A 20,171-nucleotide genomic window follows, 5' to 3' on the forward strand; every position below is an offset into this window, starting at 1 on the left:
TCACTGGTTTTCACCACCCTGAACAACTTCGTATCATCCGCAAATTTAGCCACTTCACTGCTTACTCCCAACTCCAAATCATTAATGATTTGTACTTCTTGGTAGAAGAGTGGACTAATTAAAAAGTTTGAATATCAAGGGTACATTGAAAAGTGTTATCTGTATTTATGAAAAGTCTTTTCCCTAAAAGATTGATCCAAACGTTATTGTTTCAGAATAAACGCAACCCCCCCTTTTGGATTACGGGAGTTAGGGAGACTAATCTACGTCATGTTACATTATGTTACAATTTTGTTTGACAGTCACATGTCAAAGTTGGAGCCCAGTGGCACCTTTAAGACCAACAAAGTTTAATTCTGGGTATAAGCTTTTGTGTGAAGAAGTGTGCATGCACACCCAGAATTAAACTTTGTTGGTCTTAAAGGTGCCAGTGGACTCAAACTTTGTTCTGTTGCTTCAGACCAATATGGCCACCTACCTGAATTTAGAGTCACATATCGTTACTAATTATCCCACTTTGGAAAAGTAGCCAGAAATCTAGTCTGAAATTATGCAGTGTCTGTCATGCACTGGAACTTTGCAGTCAACTTTGTTCTTCTGCAATTACAGTTATGCATGACCAGGGCTCTATTTGTAGAAAAATCCCAGCAGGAACTCATTAGCATAATAGGCCACACCCAACAGCAGAAACTCATTAGCATATTAGGCCACGCCCCATGCCTTCCCTTGGCCTGCCCGGGCAAGCCCCCCCTTGAAGGGAAGGCAGTTTAAACTGCCTTCCCTTGGCTTGTCTGGTCGCCCCATGGCTGCGGAGCGCCTGGGCAAGCCAGCCCTTGGACAGGCCAGGGAAGGCACGGGGAGGCATTTAAATGCCTCCCCAATCCTTCCAGCCCCACCCGGCCGACCTGCCTCAGAGTCACCGGGGGGGGGGTTGCTCTCCAGGCCTTCCCCCTGTAGCCACGTATGCAGAGGTTTTGGCTGTAGTGGGCGTGGCCAACTCGGAAGCCAGCCAGAACTCTGTTCCTGTGCGTTCCTGCCCAAAAACAGCCCTGTGCATGACAGAAGATACTATCAAAAGTAGCTTCCTGATGAAGACTGATCCTCCTTCCCTTCTATTTACCATGGATTGGGCTCTTACATTGTGGTTTCCTACACCCTCCCTATGGCCTCTATAAACATATAGCAAGAACTAGGAGGCTCACAGTCTATTTGATGAGTACATCTAACAATTACATGGGAAGGGAATTAGTCATTGTGGTTGACTGTTTCAACAGAATTTCTACAACAAATGTAGCACATGCTCCAGTCCGCAATCCCTAAGTGCACATTCTCATCTGCTTCAGTGTCCACACGCTACTGTGTACTTTTCAGTTCTTACGTTGAAATCTTTCAGTTGTTCCACTGCTATTCTACTCAGGACAAAATATATGATTCTCATGGTCAGAGACAGCAGTGGACACAGAATAAGTCAAAGTAGGCCTTCTAGGAGGTTTATCTTGCCTCCATAGGGTAGAACTGGCATATGAAATGATTTTAACATCCTTGAACCTTACCTGTTGGTGTTACATAGTGAAAGCAATCCTAAGCAGGAAGTAAGTCCTATTTTATTTAATGAGGCTTACTCCCAGGAAACTGTGCTTAGAATTTCACTGTTTATTAAATACAACTTTGCCATAGCTAGAAAACGGCTCAGTCTGTGGTCAGAGTTTCTGATGTTTGAAGGAACTCCAGTGTTGATGAGTTTAAATATCAGCTAAGATAACAAGATCCTATGCACAGCTTTGGCGAAACTGAGAGAGAACACAAAGCCTAGCCCAGTTCCTGGCTGGTACAAAGGCTGTGAAGGACAACAGACATGTGGTACAACTAACTATTAATATCTGCTATTCATTTCTTCTTTTTCAAACTAGACTCCCATCCTACCTCATGATTTCAATCAGTGAATTGTTTTAGCCATAATTTCTTTTCATTTTTGAAAAAACAGTCAGTTTTGCTCGAAGTATCACTTCATTAAATATCAGAACAAAATCATTTCTCACATAAATGTTTAATTCAATGATGATGACTATGACAATGATGATGATGTGAAAACCAAACATCTGGCCTTTCAGAACAAGCCTGAACATCTGGCCTTTCAGGTTTAGCATCAGTAAGCCTGATTTAAGACGGAACTGAAAGGTCAGAAGGCTATCAGAATTGCATAGATGGTTCCCCACCCACACAATGGAGTGCAAGGCTAAAGCCTTCTCAAATATCATCCACTCTGATAGGAGTAACTATAATAGCAACATTCAAGCCTGCACCTTAAGAGTAGATAAATTAGATTTTACACTGCTTTATGGCACTATCAATGCCTCAGTTTTTGAATTATGTCTGATTTGATTAGGCAATGAAGAAATATGATACTAATAAAACTTTGTGTGACTCTGACCATAGTTAATGTTCTAATTAACATGGAAAATGGGACAGTGATCTCCTTCTGACCCTTCATTTTTAGATTGCCCTTCCTATAAGGCACTCAGGGAGGCTTACATGATTCCCTGCTTCCCCCCACCACCACTTATCATCATATTGTAGGTTGGGACAGACAGTGATTAGCCTTAAGTCACCCACTTGGGTGGCCATGGAAAGATTTGAATGCAGGTCTCCCTAATCCTAGTGTGATATGCTAACCAGTTCACTATACTCAATGCACTTCAGTAGCAGTCTCTTTTGTGGGATATCACCTCTTTGACAAGATGGGCATCCAGTGATGACAATAAGCATAATACTTTTAGGACTGCCCCCTGATTAAAGAAGGAACTGTTGATTCATTGTGCAATCTTTGCCTAATTAATTGATTTAATTGTATAAATTTGCACATAAAAATGAACAGGCTTAATGGAAAGCATACTTTGTTTCTAGATGAGGAATGCACTTCACTTAGGAAATGACATTTTAGGAAGAGGAATTTCCTCCAAGGAAAGGAAACACTTCTTCTCAGATGGCCCCAGCTACTTGTGAGTTTTATCCGTAATTCTTTTAAAAATAATATTTCTGTCTTCAGAATCTGATACTTGATTATATGGCAGCACCTTTTTAAATATTCGAAATGTTTTGAATTAGTTCATCTGATTAGTGAATCTGAACTCAATAGAATGATTTCTGCCACTACAACTCTAGGCACATCCCAGAGGTGTTCAAGGGCAGCTACTAGCTACTAGAAGTACCAGCTTATAGTACTGTGCATCATTAAACAATCCTGCACAGATGGTGCAAAAGAAAACCAGTAAGGTTCATGGACAGAGTGTCAGGCTACAGAAACTTGGGTTCAGATCCTCCCCTTTAGCGTTACTGTAAGTGGGACCTTGAACCAATTCTTTCATCTCTTCTTCATCCTTTCCTACCGCTGGGGTACACTGTGGGGATCTATGTATGTTGCCCTAAGGTCTTAAGAGAGAGGGTGAGGTCCAATTGCAGTGAGCAAAGGAAAGGAAAGTTTTTGTTATATTTGGTTTGTTACTCTTCCCCTAGTTAGATATATCTTAGATGTATCTTTCCCTGGTTAAATGTATCAATGGGTTATATATTGGAGAGCAGTGTTCCCTCTAAGCTGAGTTAGCGTGAGCTAGCTCACAGTTTTTTAGCCTCCGGCTCACACATTTTTGTCTCAGCTCAGGAAGGATCGCTCCAGAGCAAACTAATTTATGCAGTAGCCAAATCGCTCGCTCACAACTTTAATGCCAGTAGCTCACAAAGTAGAATTTTTGCTCACCAGACTCCACAGCTTAGAGGGAGCATTGCTGGAGAGACTGACATTGTTCAGAACAACTAATATTTTTAAAATTTGTGCCTATGAAGCTACTCTGTACATTATGTTTATTAAGTGCATTTTTATCCCCCAAGGAGCTTAGGGCACCATACATTTTTCAGTGCCCCTTGATTTTATCCTCACAACAACTCTGTGAGGGAGGTCTGGTTGAGATAGAGTGAATCGCCTACAGTCATCTAGAGTGGGGATAATATCCTGAAAGAAAGGGCCACAAGAACTAAGCACTGGCAGAGTGGGGATAATAACCTGAACCTGGGCCTCCCAGGTCCTAGTCCAGCAACTATACCACACTGGATCCTGTGAATTTTATTAACATTCAGGTTGAATGTTATTAACATTCAGTCTAAGAGGTGCACCCCAAGGATAACTTATCCCAAAGAAGAGATTATGAAATATTGTGATACATGCAAGTACCAGGAATAAGCTGTGAAATGTTTGCTTAGGGGGGGGAAATGTATTTTCATGTGAAGCAGGGATTTTAGACTGAAAGCTACGGAAAGTCTTGTACTATGGGTTTAGAAACATTTAACCAATGGAAAGTGGATTGTATGCTACCAGTTTCTCACTGAGGACTACCCCAAAAGAGAAGAAGCTGGCTGAACTAAATCACGCCCTTCTGACTGTAAAGCCAGCAGCCTTCTGTTCCTATTTTCTGGCTTTAGTGAGTTCACGATGGTGTCACAGATGCCCTCTTCCAATGGCACATTACTCTGCCCTTGTGGAAGGAGAGATGTATCTAGGTTTTTTAAATATAATTTGAATTTGTAGGAACTAGAATTTGTATGCAAAGGAAACCCTGTTCCATTTTTAGATGCAACACAGGGAGATATTGTTTTGTTCAAACTGTGTGCAGTACAAAAAGATTATTGGCAGAAATGACCATGTCATGGTCGTTGTCTTCTTTTTTTCCTTACTGGTAGGAACTGAGTTACCTCATGTGTCTTCACAGTGATAGTAATCTGGGGTTTAAATATTTTAAATAAAAATATTAATTGTAGTACTATCAGGATTAAGCACAGGTCCCAGTAATTTCATCCTGAACACCTTGCTTAGTTATATACCTTTAAAAATCAATCTTATTTTCAAGGAAGGTGAATAAGGCTGGGATCATTGGTATAACATAAGATATCACATAATGGCTGGATTCAAATGCCATTGGAAATATTAAATTACAAACTCAAATATTTTACGAGATGATGCCCCAATTTTGAGCAAGTATAGGTGAAAGTAAGCCCCATTTTTTAAAATCTTACTTTCCAAGATACATATTCACTGAGGAATTACACCCAAGTCAGAATTCTAACCACATCTTGGGTACTATCAGGATAAAACCTGCTACATAATGTTGGGAGAACTGATCAGATTCTGATGTGTTCTGCCTAGTTTCAGACAATTCTCCAGGTCTTACAGGCTTCTGAAAAGTCTTCACCCTACAATGCATAGACTGGCCCTCCCCTGAAGTCCCAATGCAGTCGTTTGAAGGGCTGAAGCCAAAGCCTGGACAATGACTCTGAATGACCCTACATTTCATAGCTGTTTTATCAGCTTCTTCAACCTAGCTGTGACTGGATCAAAACTCTGCAGAAATCCATGCCCTGAAGTAATAACACAGTGTTTCCCCACATAATTTCTTCAAGCACTTTTGTCCATGTCTGGTTAGCAATAGTAAGAATTACAAAATGTATGGCATAATGGTCCTCACATTCATATGCAAATTTTAACCAGACTCAATAATTCCTTGCTAATTTCTAATGTCATTTAGAAATGTGTGCTTCAGCCAGGGAAGATCTGTGATTTTCATAACTTCTTATGCAGCTCAGTCTGCGATCCAGCAAAGCTGGATATTTTTAATGTCAAATATTACATCCTCACCTAATCATTGGGGGGTACCATTTATTTTGATGAAAGGTGCTTCTAAGTAAAAGCATTCAGCACTGCAGCATCACATATTCCCACTGATTTTAGTGAAACCTATTTTTTTGGAGTGCTCTTAGAACCGGGATATGACTGGTTTAATGTCCGTGGTGAGATCAAATTAGCAAAAATCCCAGTAACGTTTTGTTGACGTGTGACTGTGAATGATAGTAGATGTTCACAAGTGATATTACAGTTGGGTTTTGCATTTGAATATAAAATTTGCTCTGACAATGGTGTACATTTACATTTTACCCATAACTAATATTAATAAGTAACACGTTTTACAAGAAATTCTAAATCTCATGTTGAATGTCCCAGTCCAATAGTTCACCGCAGTATCTATATATCTAATACCGAAGTCACCCCCTGCGTGTGGATACTTATTTCCGCACATCGGGGGCACCTGGGGGGGAGGGAGATGTTTGTGCACACTTGGAAAAAATATCGGGGGGATACTTAAATCCCCCAAAAGTGACAGAGCATCCCCTGCACATGCGCAGGGAATGCTCTGCACCCGGCCTTGCCGCCGCCGCTTCAGAGCCAGGTGGGGGGGCAGCGAGGCCTGGGCGGCTGCAAGCCGCCGGACCTCGCTTCAGAGTGGGTGGAGAGACCAGCGAGACCCGGCGGCTGCAGCTGCTCGGACCTCGCTTTGGGGAGGAGACCAGCGAGGCCCAGGCAGCTGCCACTGGCCCTCGCTTCCGAGCCATGGGGGGGGAGACCGGCGAGGCGGCCCCCCCAACTTCCCATCCAGCCCCCAGGCCCCCCCAACTTCCAATTTTTAATTTTTTTGTGGTGCTCCCTTGGGGGAGGGTGTCTGTGCAGGGTGCCCTGACTTATTTAAAGACCCCCTGAATTTAAAAAAATCCTGGCTATGGGTCTGGTCAAGTCACAGCTGACTTATGATCAAAATGTTGCATAATGTGTTGTGCTCAGAGGTGTTTTGCCATTGCCTGCATCTCCATGAAGACTACAGAGTTCCTTGGTGATCTCCCATCCAAATATTAAATAGGGCTGACCCTGCTTAGCTTCCTAGAATGGGTCAGTGTGGCCCATCAAGGGTAGGGTATCCCTAACCACTGAAAGACATTATTACCAGACAGCTGCCAGATATGCATGTTCAAATAGTAATCAGTGTATTATAATGTGACATCCACAAGCAAGAGCCTATAAGGCCAAGGGATATGGAAGACATTAAGAGGGCATCACAGAGCATCTCCTGCAGACTGCAGAAGATGAGAATTACTGGGCACAGAAGTAAAATGTTCAAAGTGGCCCTATGCATCAGAGACCACTGCAGCTGGTATCACCACCCTGGCATTTAAAAGGTTAAACATTTTGTTGTGGGTCAGCTCTTGTCTTATATTCTAATAGAGAAGTCAGGATATCTTTGGATACTTAAATCTGGTGACCGGAGCTGTGAGTGGGCAAGACAGATCTTTCTAAAAACTGAAAAAGGGCACTAGGTTTGCAGAAAAATGTGAAATTAAAAAAAAACAACCACTGGGCAGCTTAAAAACTCCAAGAATTATAAAATGGGCATCTGTAGCTTTAAGCAACCAATTTCCTCAGTGGCTGTTTCTAGGCAACCACACTATTCCTGGCTTCAATTTCTGCCAGTAAAAAGGCAGGGGGGGCAGGACCCTTTCCAGGACTATTTGGCCTTTGTGGGAGGACTCATTATAGCCTGGCCTAGGGTTGCCAGCTCCAGGTTGGAAAATTCCTGGAGAATTTGGGGTAGAGTCTGAGGAGGACAGGGTTTGGGAAGATAGATCCAGGTGGACAGGGGAAGGGGAGAGGCCTCAACATTGTATAATGTCACAAAGTCTACTCTCCAAAGCAGCTATTTTCTCCAGGGAGACAGATCTCTGTTGTCTGGAGTTCCACTGTAATTATGGGATATTTCCAAGTCCCACCTGGAGGCTGGCAACCATAGGCCTGACAGCAGCCTCTGAGTTACTTGATATCATCCAACTTGCATGACTCAACTAGGCTTAGCTACTTACTACTGTTTAACAGCAGCCACTCTATGGCTGCGGTCACACGGAGCATTAGCCAGGCTACAGAGATGGAAGATAGGCGGATTTTCCAGGCGCGATAAAACCGCAACATCTGGGAAGCGTAGAGTTCCCGTGGCTAACCCGAGGCTTTCCACCGAAGATGCGCCGTAAAAAACTAGTACCTCCGAGGTACTAGTTTCCGGAAACCGCGGGGCAAGGGTGGACGTCTGATTACATTTCCGGTGGTAGCTCATGGCATCCAGCGCCCGCCCATGTCCCGTCACGAAAAGGTTTTTTTTCCAAATCTCCACGGGATGCGCACAAGCACCCAACGGTGCATGCGCACCCTTCGGTTAAAAAAAACAACAACCCCCGCCGCGCCGCTTCTTTGCTGCGCCACAGGATTGACGTATGATCGGCACCTCTCTCCGAACCAAGGGACAGTTTGATCCAGCAGCCACGTGGTAGTTCGCTCCGGGGCAAACAGCCACGCCTCCCCCCCCCCCGATATCCGGCATGTGTGACCGGGGCCTATGAAAGCCAGTGTAGTGTAGCAGCTGGGGCTTCAGAGAAGGGTCTGGGAGACCCAGGTTTGAATCCCGATCTTGCTGTGGAAGCTCACCGGGTGATTTTGGACCAGTCACATACTTTCAGCTTAACCTACTTCACAGGATTGTTGTGTGGATAAAAAGGGGGAGAATGTAAGCTGCTGTGGTTCGTACTGTGGAGAAAGGTGGGATTAGAGAAAGTGACATGCATGGAGGAAAGAGTAAGAAAAGTGGTGGCAAGAGGGAGAAAGAGTGAGAGACTGAGAGAGGTAGGGGGAGAGGGGGAGAAGCAAAGGTGGAGGGAACGGGATGGCTGCTCCCACAAGAATGGGTCCCCACTTGTTTCAGTACTAAAACCCTCCCTATTGAAGACCCAGAGGCCGACACACATGCCCCTCTCCTTCTCTTGAAGTGAATGGAGCCACTGATGCACACAAGAAACATGTGTTGGCATGACACTGCACATTGAACTACTGGGGGCATCATTTTTGTGGCAGGAGGGGCCTTTAAATCAATGTGACTTGTTTCCAATAATGTATTTATGGGGGTGTAAATAGACTCAGTATTAAAAGAAAAGTGTTGCTGTATTACCAGCATATAAAATCACACATCTGTATCTACCCCTCTACTTTCTATTACCATGTTTAGATGTTTTAGCTCAGCATTATAGAAATAAAACAATCTCTACCTCTCAATATATGTCTTCTCATTTTCTTCCTGATTCTCTCTTACATACTTCCTAATCACTAGATCTGATTCGTTAGAGCGCTTCAGTAAGGTGTGCATAACAGCAGCTCATTAATGTCCAGATTGGTGTGATTGATTTATTAATTAATTAATCACAGATGAATGGAGGGTCTAAACTTCCACTAGTCCCTATTGCTAAACTGTACAGCATTGACAACCTGGGCCAAGCAATGGGTGTCCTTTTCTTGATTTATGTATATGATGTCTAGATTTGGACAGATGCTTTCAGATTATTTTCTCTTTTTACTTAGAATCATAGAATCAAAGAGTTGGATCCCTCCAGGGTCATCTAGTCCAACCCCCTGCACAATGCAGGAAATTCACAGCTCCCCACACACACACCCAGTGACCCCTCTTCCATGCCCAGAAGATGACAAGAAAACTCCAGGATCCCTGGCCAACCTGGCCTGGAGAAAAATTGCTTCCTGACTCCAAAGTGGCAATCAGCATTTCCCTGGGTGTGTAAGATAGAGCCACAAGAACTAAACACCGATGCAACCCTTTGTGGCCTCTGAAATCTTGAACTCTAATTGTTATCTAATTTAATCAGGTGGGTTATCGATTAAATCGTTAAAAAGCAAAACAATCAATCCAGTGAAAGGGTTGACGGACTTAAGGACGGCTACTAGCAAGAACTAAGGGGTTTTTTGAGATAGGGGATGAAAATAAGACTCCCCTTCCCAACATGGTCCGCCTCCTGTCATTTTCATGTGGTCCCCCTGGGCACACGCACCGCCTACTGCTCATTGAAAAATAACAACCGCCCTCTGGCAGTGATCGCAGGGCTTTCTAGTAGACGTAACCTTGGCAGAGCGGGCAGAGCCGCTGGGGGAAAATGACTGCACCAGAGAAGGCAGGCGACATCGTTGGTGCCTTTAAAGAACCAGCTAAATCGAATTGGATTCAGTAAAAGCATAATCATTGTTTTCCATTTAAGACGAGATGCAATGGGGTTGTGAAAAGGGTTCGCTGGCGGGAGCCTGAATTAAGTATTAACTGGCGCTTTCTTGCCCTTTCTCTTGTCTAAAGAGGTGCCATTGTAGGAAAATCGCTGCAATTGGAGCTTAAAGCCCCGATTAGTGTCGAGAGCCTTTGTAATTTCGGCAATGTTGCAGGTTGGGCAATTTCTTGCCGCCGTCGTACAGCCAAGCACCCTCCAAAGTCTGGAATCCAGGAAACCCCCTGCCCCCCCCCCGCCCTTTCTTCCTACGGGCACCTTCCGTTTGGCTCGCTCTTGCGCCCAGTTTCAGTCTGTTGCTCTCGGTGGATCCTATAGACCTGCATAGAAAGCAGAAGCCCCGCCTATTCCAGTTCCTTAGCTAGACTGAGAACCCATTCCGACTCCCATTTTTACTCTTTACCGCCGATCACGGGATGCACAATCAACGTATGGGACGCATTTCCACACGACATAGTGAGGGGGGCACTAGTTTAGATGGCCCCAAAAGATGCATTTAGTGGAAGATAATTGATCAAACTCCGGAGGAAGACAGTAGGGCCTGGCGTGATATGGTCCATGGGGTCTCGAAGAGTCGGACTCGACTGTGCGACTGAACAAGAACAGCAAGGGCAGCGATAGCTATTAATCATCGTGGCTAAACGGAAACTCCTTATTCAGAGGCAGTATATTTGCTGGAGGCAGGCTGTACACTAGGGGCTTTGACCTCCCTGCCTGCTTATTGGCCTTCTTGAACCATCTAGTTGGTCATCATAGGAAACAGGATTGTGGATTCTATGGCCTGATTCAACACCGCTCCTCTTATGTTCCTTCCATTCACTATTGTTGTTGTTGTTGTTATGTTCAACTCAAGTTAATGGGAAAAGTCCTTCACGTATATGAAGCAGGAGGGGGAAATCCCTGCGGGAGAAAACAGAACATTTATTCCTCGGACTCTGTTGTTTAGAATGGGAATAGGAGGGTCCCAGCAGCACACACATCCACAGTGGCCTCTGATCATTTGTACCGGAGGAAGGGGTGCTACCACTAGCAAATCCCTCCAAGAGGAAACGTGATTGTTTCCTCCCATTCCAATAGAGGGTGACACATTTTCTCATAGGACAGGCTCATAGAAATATTTAAGAAAGTCCTGTGTACTGAACGCGTGAGGTGTGGATACAGGGTTGGTGAATTTACTCCCGGAGGGAGGGGGAGGTATGGAAGGAATCTGTAGATCAACCACCTTCCTTGGTTCTTAAAGCTGGTGGGGTGCTGCAAGCAACTCAACTGTTGCTCTACTACATCAATTTACTCTGCACAATGGAGGCTACAGTTTCTTCTCGCCGCCTCACGATAAGACATTTTTATGGTACCGGAGCCAACAGCGCCTGAATCAGCTGACAACCGGAGCTCTATGCGGTTACGGACTGGTTTCCCTTGAATGGCGCTCTCGAGGGCCCGGCGAGGCGACTTTGTTCTTTAGCACGCGCCACTCTCCAGCCGCTCCAGAGCCTGTGAAGTGCTCCAAACACCCAGCTGCGCCTAGCTCGGCTCTGCTCTCCAAAGCGGCATCACTGGACCTTTTCCCGGCCCCTTCGAGCGACTGAGTGTGGCGCTGAATGCCTCGTGCGGTCGGAAAGCTCCGAGGATCTAATTAACAGGTAGAATCACCCCCTGGGTGCCTGAAACCTCCTTGCCAGACACCATAGAAACGGAGCCTTAAGACCCTGCGCCATCTGCACTTCCTTTTCATTGTGCAAAAGCTCTTGGAAACCATTTTTTTTTCTTTTCTCCGTTTCGTACAGAGGGCAGCTCATTCAGTCTATTCGGATCCATTAATAGCCACTTTAGATCTCCGAGATATATAGTCTCTTTGTTAAGAACGGGAAAAAATAATTAATTATAACTTACTCAACTCTGAATCAATGATTGGATCAGCCCTTTAAGAAAGACCTACTAGAATAACTGGGGCAGAAAGTGGGGGGCGGGGGAGCCAGTAGGAACAGAGCCAGTATATATGGCTCCACTATATGGAGCCAGTAGCAACAGAGCGCCCAACAGGCCAGCTAGTCAAGCAAATACATGAATGCGCTCCCATTCAGAGTGAATGTCCAATCAACAGTTCGCTGATGTTTTCACCCGGGCTTCATCCATGAAAATCATCCTAATAATATCTGGATAACCATATAATTAAGAATAAAGAATTACAGAGCAATGAGAGGGTGATGTTCTGAGAGAAACGCTTTAGATTTGATCTAAGGGATATCTTCTATTATTATTATTAATTTAGCCGTAGAAATAGCTTTAGCAGCGCTGGCCAACATGATAGTCACCCCACGGAAGCTGAAATGTTTGACTCTCCTAGGTGGATTTCGAAGGGTTTTCTCTGTGACGCTAAAAAAACAAACAACAGTCAAAAGGAAGTCTAGTCTAAAATGAAACTGACCTCCAAAGTCTCATGTTGAGAATGGGATGCGAGGAGTCGCTTCCTTTGAGAAGTTGACTTTTGGTGCAATACTAAACGGTTATGCCCTTCTAAATCAATTGACTGACTGGATTAGGGTGTAGACTCCGTTTAGGATCGAACTGTCAAATACCAACAGCGCGACCCTAAACAGTCACCCTATTCTAAGCCCCTTGACCAATGTTCCCTCTGAGCTGCAGAGCCTTGTGAGCAAAAATGCTACTTTGTGAGCTACTGGCATTAAAGTTGTGAGCAGACGATTTGACTACTGCATAAATTAGTTTGCTCTGGAGCCGTCCTTCCTGAGCTAAGACAAAAATCTGTGAGCTGGAGGCTAAAAACCTGTGAGCTAGCTCACACTAACTCAGCTTAGAGGGAACACTGCCCTTGACTTCAATAGACGTAGAAGAATGCAACTCTGCCAAGGACTGCACGGCAAAGCCTTTAAATTAGGAGGGGGAGGGGAAAGAAAAGAATCCAACTCGAATTTCAGGAACGCTAGTCGAAGTCTTCTCTGGAGCTGTCAGCCGCGGTGCCTTCTGTTCGGCTGTGAAAAGTCTCTGCGGTGCAAGTGTAACCCAAACATTCTGTGGCGCCACCTGCAACGATTGGCTGGTAAAGCCAAAGCAGCATGATCCGTGCGCTCGCATACACCACCCACGCACACGTGTGGCGGGGCTGCTTTCCCATTCGCTGCGGATGCAATTTGCATTGTTACCGTGCTTTCAAGCCAAAGGATCCCATGCATATTTATCCGGAAGCAAGTGGCATTGTTGTGGTCAGTCCTTGACCGGTAAGGATTCCTACGGTCACAACCCACGCGTTTGTGTGCCCTGATCTGGCCCTTCCCCGCGCTCCGAGGCCAAATAGTCTAGCTAGCCTGGCTCGCTCACCAAGCGATCCCGAACCTGGATACAGCAACCAGCTGTCCTGGGAGGAAAGAGGCCCTGAGCCAACCCCAGCAGGTTGCGTGGCTCTGCTCCCGCTCTTGTTATGTCTGCTTCTGCTGCAGACTGTTTAGAAACACGAGTCCGCCCCCAAAACACGGAGCAGGCGCTTCCCCCTCTTGGTTGACTTGCAGCGCACGCCTAGGAGAGAGGTTAGGTTGCCATTACCTGTTAGCTGCCAGACGGGATGCAATGTAACCCCCGGGGATCTGCGTGATTATGTAGCCCCAGAAAAAGGAGCCATGGATCATGCCGACGGTCTCCGGATCCCAGTTAAACTTCGCTTGCTTCGAAAGGGGCCAGGCAATGGGAAAAGAAGAGAAAGAAGGTGGGGTTGTCATCAGGGCGGATCAAAGCAATTTTTAAAGACCAGGCGAAAGGCTGTGGGGGGGATTAGAGTACAGAGACTACCTGTCGGCTCTCAGCCACAAAAATCCAGCTAAATCCAATCAATACTGACCCCCCCTCCCCCGTTTAAAGCAATAGATAGGCTGCAGCATAAATCGAGCACAGTTGGGGATGGAGGCGATGGTAAGGGCTGGGGGAGGGGAGGTAACCAGTGCGTTCTGAATGGCTGTTTTCTTAATAAAAGTTACTCTATTTTTTTAAAAAAAGAGAAAGAATAATGAATGGATCTGAACGGGTCTGTGGGGACTCCATTAGTCCAGAATGAAGAGGAGGAGGAGGAGGGCTTCCTTCTGTCGCCCACGCCCAATCTCGACTAGGCTGACCAAAAACATTTCTTTTTGTCACCCGCATTTTAGAGAAGGCTGGCTCAAGGAAGAGGACGCTAGGCGAAGACGTGATTCGAGCCGACTCTCTCTCTCTCCTCCCCCCCCCCGTTACCGCACGCGATTCTGGAGTGTAGTTTCCTTGATGATGCCCCCCCCCTCGATTTTAGTTTGACTCCTTTTTAAATGAAATTTTTAAAGAAAAAAAATGTGAACTATTTCATGTTCTCTATTGACTATGATACGGTAAATCAAAGGGTTTTTCTCCTCAATATTTTAAATCTTTTTTTAAAGCCTTGGTCTGAGAATCCGTATTTCAACACTGTATACCAATCCGTCTCCATACCCAGCTGCTCTTCTCTTCTCAGCCCCACCTTTTTCTTTTCTTTTTTTGTCTATTTGGGGAGTTGCTGTAGATCTACTTAGTTTCCTTGTGACCTACTTCCAGCTATTCTTCTCTCCCCCTCCCCTGTCACGCGCACACGCCCACGCGCATTTTCTCCCTGTCTCCCTCCCCCCCCCCCCCAGCGCCTACCTCTTTCTTAATTTTTTTTTTTTAATGGAGCCGCTTTCAAAAATCAGCATAGAACCTCCCACCTAAATTGTGTCTGGTTAATTCCAAACACAGCCTAACAGCAGCTGCTCGATCCTTTTCGGTATTTTGCTACTTGGTGTCATGTTATTAATATAACGCATATTTTTATCTACCATAGCTATTTACAGTGAGAAAATATACGCCTCCGGCCCCGACAGTTTTGCCAAGAGCTGGGTGCAGACGTGGCCAAGTAGAACCTGCGCTCAGGGCTGGGTGCATGGAGCGACTTGTTCGTCAGAGCCAATGGGAGGATAGGCGAGCACGTCGATCCTAACCGACGTCTCTTGGGTCCCTTGAATGACTAGACTTAAATCCATCTAGGGATCCTGCTAGGGACAGCTACGGATAGGGGGGTTCACTTGAAATACATGGAACATCCGGTGAGGAAAATGGTTCGAGGGCGGGGTGTAAGCCCCACTGGTTTGAAGAGGGCTTTAAATTAAATTGGGAGGGGAATCTGGGGTCAGGCGAGGAGAGTGTTCACTTTGATTTACTGGTACCGAAAGCAACCGCACTGTATCTGAGCAGGTAAATAAGGAAAGAAAGAGGCGACACAACTGGGAAAGGAGGATGAAGGAGGAGAAAGAAAAGTGGGCATACATATTTTAACAGTTTCTCTTAATAACAACTGGTTTTACTCTGACGAAAGCCCAATAATGATAACTGAACTTTCCTCAGATCTGGAGCCAACCCCCCAACACGCAGGTAATAGCTGGACTGCGGATTTCTGGGCAATCTGAAGGGCATGTGGAAGTCACGCTGCTGATTGGACTGACGGGTCTGGCGCGGAGGACGATTGTCCCAGGGCGTCTCACCTCTTTGATGATGATTTTCCCTCCTCGGTGTATAGTGCTGTTATTCACCATGTCTACGATGGCTACTCCCAGGTTGCAGCGGATTCCAAAAGAGATACAGAAGCCCAGTCCACTCATGATGGCAATGATGTATCTCCGCGGGAGCCCGAAGCAGGTGCAATCGCACACTGGTGCTTTCTTCTCGGGCGCCTCCAAAGGTTTCCCATCTTCCGTCAACTCGATGTTGTCTCCAGTCTTCTGCTTCCTCTCTAGGACTCTGCCCGTTCAAAAAGGACAAGTCAGTCAAAGGACTCCAAGGAAAGGAGCAGTCAGCTTACTGTCTGTTCCCCTTCATTTCCCCTCCCCCCTCAAATTTGTCATGTGCATATTCTGCTTTAAAAAATGTTGAATCCGTGCTTGGTTGGAACCAGGTCTTGGAACATATATCTTCAAGGTCAAGGCTTCTGAGCATGTTCAGAGTGCAGATCCCTGAGATAACAACGAAGGGCTGCTGGCATTACAATGTGACCTAGACACGCAGGAGGTCTAAACGTTTATAGGAATCAATCAGGGCCGGCTCACTCACTAGGCGGACTAGGCGATCGCCTAGAGCAGGCCGGCCCTTAGGGGCACCAAACTGCACCCGGCTCCGTACTCTGGGAGTTTCTTGATTATTTGTGTTTTTCATTCTTCCTAAAATACATTTATTTTTGAAAATTGGTGGGCGCGCCGGTGGGTGGGGGGTGCCAGAAGGGATCCCCGCCTAGGGTGCAAAATAAGCTGGTGCCGGCCCTGGACTCAATATCTGCATGGGATTCACATACGTGTCACTCAGGCCAGCCAAATGTTCTTTCCATTCTTTGTGCATCTGCTTAAATATATAGGAACTACCCCTGCATCACGTCCAACTACTACTGCAGAGACGCCATGTTGGATAGCTCAGAGAAGAACAGGATGATCTTGGAAACTAAAAACACTGCTTTGAGGAATGGGCTTAACTGACTTATAATTAATGGCCAACACTAGGGGGAAACGTGCAAGCCCTGCTGCATCCCGGTGTGGCAAGTCGAGAGGGAAAGAACAGCGACTGGCAAAGACTGGCCGGTGTCTGCCTTTATTTCAGAGCACAAAATGGCTGTCTCGCACGTTTCCAGCAAACAGATTTCAGCTACACACCAACGACTTGGCAAGTTCATGTCTTTCATACCATGCAATCTGGTATGTCTTCAAAGCCCCCAAGGATACTGAACGGCCTTCATTCTCTTTATGTTGAGATTAGGCTCAGATTGTGTATTAAGCAAAAATACATAAATATCAAACCGATTACGGTTTTAGCATTCTGCGAATATTAACAGAAACTTATACGGCTTTGCATTGCACCAACAGTTGCTTTGCTACATTCATACTGTGAACTGAACCTTCCTTTAATTTGCGCTGATTCTTGTGCCAGGAGTACTCGGAGGGCCCGGGAGACAGAGTTCTCCCAAACATTCCTTCATGCTATAGTTTTATACTTAGGGTCTCATTGCTAGGAATCCTCCCTCCCTTACTTGAGCCATCTTGTACAGCATAGACGTTAACTCAATGCAGAAAAGGACACTGGAAACAGACATGCTTGTGTCTGGGATTAGGATCAAGTGTTTTTCGGGATCAAGCCTATCTTCAGAGGTTCGTTTAATACTATTCTCTATACCACGAGAATCTTCCATCCAGTGGCGGCGTATTAGCTAATTCAAGGGTGCAGATTATTTCCCCCATGAAATCACTCATGAGACTCCCCCTCCCTTTAAAATATGGATTGGATTTATGCCTAAAAGAACATAGCACTTGCATCCTAACTAGTCACGTTCCATGCTGGTCCAAGGAAGCATCCGAGACAATAGACAATCATATAAGATTGTATGTGTTTATTTCAATGATACAGCGAAACCTTTCCTCAATAGTCACTACTGCTTATTTTGAGCATCGACCAAAGAAAGGTGGGAGGATGAAAAGGTAATATCTGATATCAAATTGATATCAAGAGAGGGAAAAAATAGAATCTGCTTTCCTTACGATCATTTCATTTCTACAGCTCTTGCAAAATCGAACATTCCTAGAAATGGAGCATTCCTAATGAAACGTTCTTTTAAAAATGAAACTTTAAAGCCCAGCCGTTTGCGTTCATTATATTTAATATTTGTTTTCTCTCAGTAATTCGAAGCAGCCTTTGCGTGGGGTGGGCATGATAAATACGTGGGTTGGTAGGGTTTTTTCTTTTTTAAGAGCCAGTCTAGTTCCATTCAAACAGATATCGATGCATAGCTTTGGAGTTCTCAACCAGTATCGTTTTCATTTCCTAAACATTACAAAAGGGGAGGCATACCGTAAAGTTTTCAGCTGTACAGCATGGCTTCCGAAAGGACTGCCGCATTGGTAGATTTCATTAAAAGGTGACCTTCCCGGGCAGGTACTAAAAGAATCTGCCACTCTGGTTGAGCATAGGAGGGAAATGACGATTGTTTTAAAAGAAGCTTTGTGAAACTGTTGAAATGATGATTTTTACTTTTCCACCGCCTTCTAAGATACAATTGTTTGGTTTACCGACGACTTTCGTTTTGGATTGCAGTACTTTTCAGTTCTGTTGGCATCGTCTACAGATGGCTACTCAAGTTTAGAGTTTTTTGAGGATTAGAGACCTCTTATTTTGAGGCTGTAATGTAGTTTTACATGTTATTCAACAGGAGGATACATTTAATGTAACTCTTTCTCTTGGTCTACACTGTTTGTGTGTTCCAGAGAGAAGTCATTGGATTATCAATTATGCATCTCCATGTTTTTCTTAATCTGAATGGCGATTACACAAGGGAATGGTTATTCCAAATAATAAACCATATTTTTGTTGGGGGGGGGGGAGGAGAGGAAACTTTCCTATAAATACATTGCGAAGTTACAACCAAACAAAATAAAATATATTTTTTTCAAAAACAAGGAAGTATTTGAAATCCAAATTACATAGGACTAAATTAATGAGCAAAGCACCCAGTACCGGTGTGATAGGTAAGACTGTGATCTAAGTACAGTCTTTGCAAGCCAAATATATTAAAACCAATAGCTCCTCCTTCAAAACAAATGTGTGTAGGTAGGGATATTTAATCTTTAAATATCCTAACCACTTCGGTGGCATTTCATTTCAGTTACAGTTAGCAAAATCCAAAGAGCACAAGAAATATTTATAAATAGATTTTAATCTCTCACTAAGCCAAATGTATATAATTATTATCTTATCAGAAGTGACCAGTCCTCTTAGCTCCACATTATTCCCAGTAATACGTTCCTGCCCAAGAGAACTTCTTCCTTACCTGTAGAGTTGACCAAGTGATTTCCCAGCAAAATTTTTCAGCCCCTCCTTGCCAGGGGTCAGAATCCTTTGTTTTACCGACTCCATTTCTGTAAAGGTTTGAACTGGCGTTTGCTTGGTTAACTCGAGCACTCTTACAAACAGCGATGATGGCTCATATTGGTTTAATCTCTAACTTTCACCCGTAAAATGGCTATTGGTGTGTATCCAGATAAAGAGATGAGAGTGTATGCTAGAGAGAGAGAGACAGAGGGGGAGGGAGACACACAGAGAGAGGCTCTGTGTATGTGACTGTGAGAGAGGGGAAGAGAAAGAGAGAGAGAGCCAGAAAGAGGCAATTCAACGTCTACATGCAGCCCACGGATTTCCTAATAGGAGAGGAGACTCAACTAGACCGTCTTCTTAGGAGTGCAAGGTCCACTACCAAAAGGTGTCATGACTAGCTTGAACAAGGCAGCAGTCTTGAATGAAAGTCCAAGGTATTAAATAAAATCCCGGTTTTCTCCCGATTGTTTTCCTGCGCTTGGGATATGAAGAGAGCCGTCAGGCAGAGTAGCTTTCAAAAGAGGATGCCTGCAAACCTTCCCACTGCCCACCTCCAACCAGTTTAAGTGAATCCCTTGCTGATTGTTTTGCAAGCTCTGGCGCAGGGACAGAGCTACCATTACTAGAGTCCAACTCATCAGCCACTCGTTCCAGTGCTTGAAAGAGTAATGTAAAGAAGACTTGGAGGTCAATACGCCGCGCGTCTTGGCGGCTCCCGTCCACCACCCCTATCACTTCCGTGCGCTCCAAAGGGATTTCAGGACCATGGACAGCATCTCATGAACACGACATGCGCTCGGGTTTTCTCAGCACCACGGAAAGCTCAATCGGAAGATTTTTCTCTATCATCAACGTTCTAGGGGAATTGGGCGGACTCATTACAATGAAGTCAATGAAGAACGGATGCCATGGAAACCAAACAGGAGCCGTGTCAAGGTCCCTCTCCAGGTTTTCCAGAGAGCAGTGCACGTCTCAAAGAAAACGGGGATTTACAAGACGCTGACAATTAACTTTCGGATTTCCACGTCTGTCCCTCTTTCCTGACGCATAGGCTGACCCAGTTGTGCAGTGCAAGCACCATAGAGCATACCAGGAGCGATTGCTGCAGTATAACCCCCCCACCCCAGAATATTTCCTGCAAAGGAGAGATGCAATCTCTTCAAAAACAGCTAAACCGGGCTTGTAGACAAACAGGACAGCACGACCAGAACTTTAGTGAAAGCTGTAAGAGATAGATGGGTAGTGCTGGATAGATTTATATCTCAGATTACATTATTTGTATCAATCTGAACCTGTCT

General features: G+C 45.0%; 1 protein-coding gene across 1 annotated transcript in view; it reads right to left on the bottom strand.

The window, feature by feature from the left end:
- SLC17A6 (solute carrier family 17 (vesicular glutamate transporter), member 6) overlaps positions 1-18,922 on the bottom strand; it is a 75,127-nt gene extending 56,205 nt beyond the window's left edge. Inside the window, exons 1-3 of the mRNA XM_015411226.1 lie at positions 18,830-18,922; positions 15,510-15,765; positions 13,537-13,655 (exon numbers count right to left, since the gene is read on the bottom strand). Of these exons, the coding sequence (XP_015266712.1) occupies positions 13,537-13,655; positions 15,510-15,765; positions 18,830-18,915 (461 nt within the window). The 5' untranslated portion in view covers positions 18,916-18,922. The remainder of the gene's footprint in view (positions 1-13,536; positions 13,656-15,509; positions 15,766-18,829) is intronic.
- Positions 18,923-20,171: the final 1,249 nt, after the last annotated feature.

This window comes from Gekko japonicus, unplaced genomic scaffold, assembly GCF_001447785.1.
Source record: "Gekko japonicus isolate JY-2015 unplaced genomic scaffold, Gekko_japonicus_V1.1 scaffold1245, whole genome shotgun sequence".
Lineage (NCBI taxonomy): Eukaryota > Metazoa > Chordata > Lepidosauria > Squamata > Gekkonidae > Gekko > Gekko japonicus.